A 9,881-nucleotide genomic window follows, 5' to 3' on the forward strand; every position below is an offset into this window, starting at 1 on the left:
AACAAACTTTGCTGAGTCAACACTAGCAATGATTTAACTATTTGCGTACCGAAACAATAAGATACTTCGTTTCGCATTCGTACCTTCTTACAACATATTGTCATTTTCTCATGTTGTCATTTTGATCATTTTAAGAATTAATTACCACAGCAAAACGCTCGATCACTTGTTGAAAATCGCGACGTTTTTCATCACAACTAAGGGAGAAGGTGAGAAAAAAAGACAAAAGAGAAAGAAGAAATACGGAGGAAACAAAGTTTACATTTGCACAGTAATACGCAATCTCGGTATCTCTCCGAGCTACGTATATTTTTTTTTCTACAAGCATACGCCAGGAAATTTACCACGATTGCTCCACCTAGCAGAATCGCGCTGCAGGATACCGAATACCGAGCTGTATCGACGCGATATCGCCTATATGTATATTTCACGCGGGGGCAAAGACGGCAGTTAATCAAAGTCGAAAATTGAGTTGTTCCGAGCTTCTACTATATTAGACCGGCATAACGGTGATACGTGCCGTATCATACGATACCGCATTATACTTTATAGTTCAAGGATGTACGGTACGCGCGAACGCGAGGTGTCCCTCGGTATTCCCGAGGTATCAATCTCCGCGAAACGTCGAACGTAAAAGCGTTGAGAGAGAATGAGCTCGTAAGAAAGTTAAAGGCTGTGGAAAAGCTGTGGCCGGCCCATCCTCTCGCTTAAACTTGACAGATAATATATCCACATTATCTGTTCAAGAAAAAAAATGTATTTTTTTCTTTTTTGCGCGAAACTCTCCGTTAACCTTCACCGTTTACCTTTTTAAGCAGGTAAATGGAATACGTGGCTGCAGATCACCACATTTCCTCTGGTTTCTTTAAAATCTTGTTCTGGAAAAGGAAAAGATATAGTTTTAGAGAAGATGTAGGTTTTTTTTTTAAATCTTGTTCTAAAAAAGGACAATAAAAGGTACTGCCGAGAAGGTGTAGCGAGAAGTTTTAAGGGTCGTCTACAATGGAGGTAATAAGCCGTAAACTGTGAGAAATTGATCAATCATAGTCGATTATTCTCCTCACATTCGACTGTGATTGGTCGATTTCTTACTACCTCCACTACTGTATATACAGACAGCCCTTTAAAGTTTAACACTATTTTTCTATCTATTTCCTTCATCTTTCATAAGGATATAACTAATGTAAATTTAACTATAATAACTAGTAGAAAATATAACTGTAAAACTGAAAATTTTACTGAGATGTTTTTGAGTCCGTACGGAAGGGACATTTTTGCTAAAGTATCTTAAAAATTTAACGAGATATATACATCCAAAAATAATTCTGTTGAGCCATCAAAATAATTATGTGAGACACTCAAATCGGTTGCTGGAATATCAAAACTTTTTGCAATATTGCTCATCATAAGATTGGCTACGTAATTATGTAGACAGATAGTCCAACAAAATTATTTTCTGCATCAAAAGCTAACTTAAAAGCTACGTCTTTAGATACTTCAGTAAAATCGTGCTTTCCGTGCTTACTTATGTTTCTGTTAACTTGCGTTTCATTAAGTCTGTTTGTTTAAATACTGTTCCGAAGTTATAATTTTATGCATTCAAACAGACGCGTGCACGGGCGAAACGTCGCGTAAACTGCGTATTTTTCTGCTTTACGCGATTTATGAACGCGATTCATAATTTACTGAGTTTTCTCTCGATTTTTCCCGGGCTCGGGAATTTTCTCCCCTTTAGGGAGATCTTATTTTACGCGACGCGCGGGTACACTATCCCTCTGCAGATGGTTCGCAAGAGCACCTTCGCGAAAATGCACTCGAAGGGCATGGTTATCCCCGGTGTCTCCAGATGCGCGTTCACGCATTTTTAACTTAAGCGCCCCATGAAGCGGCGAGGATTATATAGCTATATACGCGATATACCGCTTGCGCATTAATGCTGTCATGAATAATCTCAACGTCGCCGCGGGATTTTTTTTTTTTCCTCTTTTAATTAGCCAGCGCTGAACGAGAGGGAGAGGCTCTGCGACGTCGTCGATGACAGCGTTAACGTTGACTTATACCGGATTTACAGTCGACGTACGGTCGACTGGGTCGGTGTGACAAGTCGAGTATACTCGACCAGTGTCAACGCTTTTAGTTGGAGTTAATTTTAGTCTAATATTAGTCGACTAAGCTTCTCTCAGCGATTACTACGCTACGTAAGCTAAGCATATGACCTGGTTATAGTTTATTTGAGAAAAAAAGACCGTCGGCACACCGGGTGTCCCCATTCGGTCGCTCAAACTCAGCTCGTCGGACGAGCCTACCGTCCGCGTGCCGCGCATATCTCTCTTCTTTCCCTGATGAATGTTAATAACGTTTATTGAGTTGCGGATCGAAATTTTATCACGCCGATGATCATCGATACAGGCGCGTGATTTATCCACGCCCGCGTGAGAGTACGAACGCCAACGCCCCCGTCCGAGTCTCCAGTCTTTCTCAATGGCGCGATAAACTTCATACGACGAATAATAGAAATCTGCTGTTCGCTAAGTTACAAAGGCGTTGCAAAAATAATGAGCTAAAAACAACTCGCGCACTCTGACATTTTTTAGAATATACCTATTGGAGATGTATCGGGGATCCGATCCGGCCGTAATAATCGAAGGCTGATCAGAGAAATCGGAGGCGTATATATTCCCCACGCGCGTGATTCCTCGCAGAGTGTTCGAGAGGAATCCCGGCCGCTTCTGGATCGTATTTATGAGGTAGGTACATTCGCGGCCACGATCCATAAAGCGCGACGTTACGACTTAGTTATTACGACGTGACGGTTTACGCGGAGCTCTGGACGCAAACGCGAGGGAGGTTCCATGGAAACGGTAATGGACCTCACTGGTTAATCCAAATTTAATGATCACGGGATAGAGTGACCAAGATGATTAATCGAGCCAAAACGTAGAAATAGGATCGATATTGCGTGTCCGTCAATTAAACTCTGACCTCTATTATTGCGTTTTAAAGAGAGACGATAGTAAGTGATGTGATAAACCGCGCAATTCTTAATTACCTCGGAGCTGCGAGTTTAATCTAATAAAAAAGTATGGGTTTTATTGTCAATTTTTCTTTGAAACTTAAGCCGCACACAATATTACGTGACGTAAACTCGTTAGCACTGAAAGAATTTCCCATTATCCTGTCGTACAAAAGTTATCTCGCTTATACCAGCAATCAAAGTCGACCCGACTTTCGCGTAAACGCAAAAATAAATCCGACTCAAACGACCCATACAATCTTTTGCTCGTCGCGCGACACATAAATTGCAAAAGCATCGCAGTACGTTTGAAGATGTATTCGAAAATACACTTAAAAAAATATAAATGTAGATTTAACATGCAATAATATATTATAATTATTACTGTGTTGGTATTAACACTATCAAGATATGGATTTAAAGCCCCTGGTGTATGTATCGACACATCAAAGTGTAAATTTAAAATATATATCAAGGTATGAGTTAAAAACTAATGTTTACGTCAGTATCATCAAGGAGTTAAAACCCCCATTGATTATAACATTAAGATAGATTCCCACCCTCGAGTATCACGCAGGTATCATTTTATCCTTTTGTTCGAATATTAAACAAGAATAAAATAGTATCTAGGGAACATTCAGGTGAGAATGTACGCTCCCACGATGTAGATTTAATACCAGGGGTTTTAAATCCACAACTTTGATGGCGTTAGTGCAAACATCAGGGGTTTTAACCACACCTTGGGCGCGTCCATTCTCTCCTTCTTGTTTAAAACCTCCGATGTTAAATCTACATCATTGACCGGTATTCATACTCGGTATTCTTATATTTAAGAACCCCCTTGATCATCTTAAGTACAATCTTAAGACGTCACGAACTAATCAGAGGGTCGTATTAATATTTTAAGACATTATTTAAGACAGTCTTGAAATAAAAACAAACTATGAACCGTCCCATGCACTAAAAGATCTATTTAGTTGAATCAATTAATTCCTTGTTTAGCTATGGGCAAATAAATCTTTGGTTGATGCAATAAAATAATTCAGTTAAAGCACAAAACACTTGGTTATATCGTAGTATTTTACTTGCTTCTGATAAACTAGTTAAAACGTTACAATAACCAAATGTTTTGCTTCAACTAAATTATTTTATTGTATCAATCAAGGATTTTGTTTACCCACATTCAAACAAGAAATAAATTAATTCACTACAAGAATTTAAAATGCCTATAACAGCCGAAGCTGAATCTTAGATTTGAATAATTTCTATGTGAATATACTACAAGTAAATTAATTGATTCAAGTAAATTGATTCAACTAAATGGGTTTCTCAGTCTGTTGATGTTAATATTAACACGGTGAGTATTATATAAACATATAACGTATAGTATATGTTTATAGTATTATATAACGTATAGTTAAATCCACGTCTATATTTTTTAGTGTGTTACACGCGATTAATTACATAGAATCATTGTTACCGCCGTTCCGTGCGCCGACGGCTTTGAAGGAATTGCTCATGAATCGACCACGCTTCGCGAACTTTGCTGGCTGAATACAGTTTAGCGAACTTTCACGAGAGAGATACCGCGTTAAACAATCGATACCCCGGAGCTACTCTTCGCCGACGGCAAACCTCCGTTTGTGCAAAGGCGAGAGATACGTCGTTCAAAATGACACGACGGGAGAATCGAAATATTTCAAGATAGATTTTAAGACTCCATTAACAGGCACAGCTATGTAATCCGATATTCAACGTGGTCCATTTCATTCACGCACCAAGCTCGGTGTGTGCCAAGATACTGTTTTCTGATTATGTGAGAGAATGACTGACAGAATGATCGCGCCACGCTAATTTCGGAGGATAAATAGAACGATCACGCGATTCCTAACTAACTTCGGCTCGATCATTTCTTTCTTTTATACGAAGATCGAGAATAATAAAAATGAATGATATACAATTTGCTGTTGATGTAAAGAGTATGGACGCACGGGATAGGATGTATTAATAGGATGTGTCCGGTGTGTATTTGCGCAAGGACACTTCGTGACACGCGACCTACTGATTCTATTAGCTCTTCGCGAGCGTGAAACACAGCTGAGCCATAAAATTAATTACGTAAATGAATGGATCCTAAGTATTACGAAGGAGTTTGACCGTCAAACGCATCCCTCGATTTTACGTCTGCAATCCAGAGATAAATCAAACGGTTGCGAAGGACTGAAAACAATGTTTCAAAAGCGGATTAGTAACAATTTGAATTGTACGTTAAGAAGTGTCCTTAAAAAGATACATTTCGGACTTTATTAGGTTACAAACTTAAGGTTTTAATCAAGAGCAAGAGAAATGAATGTGTGTGATCAGAACGTTGGTTTATTATTTATGAAAAGCTAATTTATTGAGTATATTTCCAGATCTGTTATCTATACAAAAAGAACGATTTTGCTGAAGTATCTAGCAGTTGGCTAGATACAGATAGATTAGTATTTATCTAGATACAGATCTAAACAGAATTTTACCGTATCGTCAAAATAATTACTTAAGGACGCTCAAATTGATTGCTCCAGAATGTCAACATTTTTTTTTGTAGCATTGTCGTCATGCTTGAACCTCTTACATAATTATTTTAACGATCCAACATCATTATTTTAATGATTCAACATAATTATTTTGATGGTCCACACACAAGAAAATTATTTTCAGATCTAGCTAAATTTTTTAATACTTCAGCAAATTCGTGTAGGTTCTCGAGCGTCTTTCAGTTTTCGCGATTTGTAAAATTGTTATAAGTCTCTACAATTTTAATTTTGACATATACATTTTCCGGCTATAAAAGGAAAATAACGTAGGGAGAAAGCACGTGCTTTCGAACGACGGTTATTTGTAAAAGTTTCTGACTTTTGCTGACGGCACCCTTCGTATTCCTCGAACACGTAATGTTTTCCCTTATTCGTCGTTTTCGGCCGCGCACGTGAAATGCTTGTTTGGTGTGGCACGTGTGAAGTTGGCACCTAATCTTTTTGCACCACAAGTTCCAATGCAAGTTCTATTTATACCCTCAATAATTCTATATAGTTCCTGATAGATTTTAGAAATAGTTCGGTTGATTTAACTAAAAAAAATAACATTTGACAATTTAAAGTGCTAATTCCATTTTTTCCCCAAATCATTTTTTCTGTATTCAGAATGTATAAAAATTGATAATTAATGGAATTTTCTTTCAAATTACATATATCAGTAAAATTATACTTAAGTATTTAATTTCATGTCGGGTTCTAATAAAATCTTATTATTATTTTAGTATAAAATTTGTGAAACTTTTTTTATTTTTATAAGGAAGTATAAAACTATGAAAAGTGTATGTACTGTAATTTTTTTTATATTAATAGAATGTCGTGTTAATCTCAAATTCTTTGTAAACATGATATGTGAATTAGCACGACATTCTAGTAATATAAAAAAATAATAACAGCTTCAGTAGCACTCTCTCTCTCTTTCTTTTTTCATAGTTCTACAGTTCCTTATAAAAATAAAAAAAAAAGAATTCCGCTAAAAAACCAAAAATGAAGATATGGCGTGCTAATTTTGCAAATCTATCATGATGTTTTCTTCTTAAAAGTACAAAAAAACGATAAATATTGCTATTTTTGACAGCAGTTCCCGTTAATACTACTTGACTTACTGCATATATATATATATATATATACACCACATTTTTGTAATTATTCAAACTGCGCATTGAAATTTTTCCGGACTTTTTCAGCACATTAATACCCTTATAATATGATATCAGATTGAAGATTGAGAATTTGTTTGTCAATTTAATTTAACTTGTGATATTATTGCAGTAGTTTAATTGCGTTTGATAAAGTCCGGAAAAATATATAGGATATAGATAATTCACTGTGAATTATTTAGGAGCATTTTAGAAGATCTAGCTTTGACCGTCATAGGCTTGAATATCATTATACTTAAGTATGTAATTTATACTGAAAATTGTTCATATGTTTTACACTAAAAACCAAAATTAAAGATGTATCGTATGCTAATTATGATTTTTTAATAGAAAAAAATGGAATATTTTTTTATTTTTATAAGAAAACTGTGCAACTATGAAAAGTACTAATGTCATTTTTTTTACATTAATAGAGTGTCATGCTAGCTTCACAGATCTTTGGCGTGTCGCCAGCAAAAACGAAGTTCACTCTACCGAATCGACTTATTTTCACGAGGCCGAGAGCTACGGTTAACATCCGTGGTTTGCCGACCGAAAATAACGAACAGTGTAAACATTGGCAAGTTATAATCGATGCAAAGTACCGATCGGTAGCGAGAAGATTTTCGCGAGAGGAACAGAGATAGCGAAGGACGGAAGAGAGGAAATAAAATTTATTCTATCCTAGGTATTAAATCTTTCAAAGGTAAACCAAAAGTTTAACGAGTATATCGTACGTGGGTTACATATTTGTGCACATAAATTGATACGAAATGTCGATACCATCGCGTGAGGAATCAGAAGTAGATTACCGGTTACTCTACCCCTTCGAAGGAACTTTAAACGTCAAAATGTCACGGGGTGGATGATTTAATCACTTCTGAAATGCAGGAGGGATCGATCATTCCACGTGAACTTGTCTTTGTTAAGATCGTGTCGAATCCGTATGATCTTTTGGATAGATCGCGAAACCCGCGAATTATTGATGCTCATTTCTGTCAATATAAATTAAATTCGAGTTCAACTTCATCTTTTTCTAATTCTTATGCCCGTTTCTACCAATGCAGTTCAATTTTAATCTCTATTGTAATACCTTCTACCAATATAGATTAACTTCAATCTCAGTCCAACTTTTTTACTCTTAATCTTTTTTTAATTCTTCAAACTAGAAAAAGAAAAAGAGTTAGTTGAACCGAGATTAAAATGAAACTACATTCATAGAAATGTGCAGAAATAAATTCTAGACATTGGGAGCTCGAAAATTCGACGCCGGCTGGCAGCCAGCTGTAAACGAGGCACACGCGTAGTGTCGAGCCCTCGGCGACTGGTCAACAGTGGTTTTGTTTGTAAACATTATTTATTCCTGGCGGTCCCGCGGAGTTTTCACGCGGGCTCCCGGTGAAGGGAGACGACGATGTCGTGTCGGCGACGGTGGAGGAAGAGCAGGGAAGAAAAAGAGGCGGAAGAAGAAGGGAGGGGCAGGAAACGGGGAGAGGTCCTCCGGCGGATGTGCGGACGGACGGACGGACGGACGGATGGACGGACCACCGCCGCGCCGTCCTCCTCCTCCTCCTTCTCCTCCTCCTCCTCCTCCTTCTCCTCTTCCTCCTCCTCTTTCTCCTCCTTCGTATCGAACCGCACGCAACGCCGCACGGAAATCACGTAGCGATGAGGAGTGATTTACCTAGGATCTGGCAGAACGATCTTCTTGCTGGCACGGGCGGCCGGCGTGCACTTGCTCTTCTCCATAGCCATCAGGTAGCTGACATCGGCCAGCACCGCCTCGAGGTCCGCCATTTTCCTTGGTGCTCCTTTCGTCGGTGGATTGTCGCACGATGATCACCCCCTTGGTCGTCGCCAAATGGGGGTTCTGGCCTGCGTCCTCTTCCTCTTCCTCCCCCTCCTCCTCCTCCTCCTCCTCCCCTCCCCCTCGCTCCTTCTGGCCGTCGTCCGGCACCACCGGACACGCAGCCGAGAGCCAACCGCTACGTTCTGCCACAGGCGGTGCCTCCGCCGTCCGTTTCTCACTGCCGCATATTTTTAGCGTAACGCCGACGACGATGACGACGATAGTGACGACGAGGGCGATGACGACGGCGTCGGCGGGGATGGCATCCCGTGCGATCGAACGAACGATAACGCCTCTCTCAGGTCACTCTCTCGCGCGGTTCCCTTTAACTGACAGATCCGAGACGGGTGGACGGATCGTAACACAGCTGAACGCGCAGCACCGACTGAGGTTAGTGTCGTGGCAAGGACAACACGATGCTCTCCTCGCGGAGGACAATGCTCTCTTTCTCTCTCACTCCCGTCCCTCCCCCTCTCGCTCTCTCTCTTTCTCTCTTCCCGTTGCGATCTCCACCCTCTCGTCAACGTCAAGATTCCGCTCCGTCCTTGCCTTCTTTTCTCTCGATGGATGTGCCGCGTTATATTCTTCCGCCTTCTCCTCCTTCTCCTCTCGTTTCACAGTGTCGCCTCTCGCACGTACCGGATTACGCGCTGCGACGAAGCTGACTTGCTGTCAATCGCGCTAGGCCACATTTTACACAGGCGGCCCTGATACCGTTCTCCTCGTCACGACTGACGTCCAAGTGACTCCAAGTTGTCGCGGTTATATCCCGCGCATTCAATCTCCTCGCGTTGGGGAGACGCACGAAAATTTCACTTTAAAAACGGACACAACGAATACACTGATAAGACGACCAAGGACGACAACAGTACTAACATCAAGCACAACTTCACAACTGCTCGCGACGAATCGCACTACGTAAATGTACTACTTGCTCGCGTCCTAATTGCCTCAGCGCTCTCTTGTGAGTTAGACGCGAATTATCGTCGATAAAGCAATCCCTCTGTCGATAAAGTAATCCGACTTACTATTGGAGCAGTCAAGAGGTTCGCGTCTTTGCTAAATTCGAGTGATTGCTGATAAGACAGTCTCTCTGTAATTTTTTATTTTTTATAATTGCTCAATCAATGCCAACTGTATATAATGAAAGAAATAAGAAATAAGAATTATTCGACGTATTTCAATCTATCGAAAATCAAATACACAGTTTCTGGAAGATGGAAATCCTATTATTTATTGCATAGAGCGTTTGAACTCTAATGTACACACACACACACACACACACACACACACACACACACACA

The 9,881-nt window shown here is 39.8% G+C and overlaps 1 protein-coding gene across 1 annotated transcript in view; it reads right to left on the reverse strand.

Annotated features, from left to right (window-relative positions):
* Positions 1-9,483, reverse strand: part of LOC108752934 (G protein-coupled receptor kinase 1) — a 25,044-nt gene extending 15,561 nt beyond the window's left edge. Inside the window, exon 1 of the mRNA XM_018494172.1 lies at positions 8,413-9,483. Within this exon, the coding sequence (XP_018349674.1) occupies positions 8,413-8,525 (113 nt within the window). The 5' untranslated portion in view covers positions 8,526-9,483. The remainder of the gene's footprint in view (positions 1-8,412) is intronic.
* Between the last annotated feature and the right edge of the window lie 398 nt (positions 9,484-9,881).

This window comes from Trachymyrmex septentrionalis, unplaced genomic scaffold (assembly GCF_001594115.1).
Source record: "Trachymyrmex septentrionalis isolate Tsep2-gDNA-1 unplaced genomic scaffold, Tsep1.0 scaffold62, whole genome shotgun sequence".
Lineage (NCBI taxonomy): Eukaryota > Metazoa > Arthropoda > Insecta > Hymenoptera > Formicidae > Trachymyrmex > Trachymyrmex septentrionalis.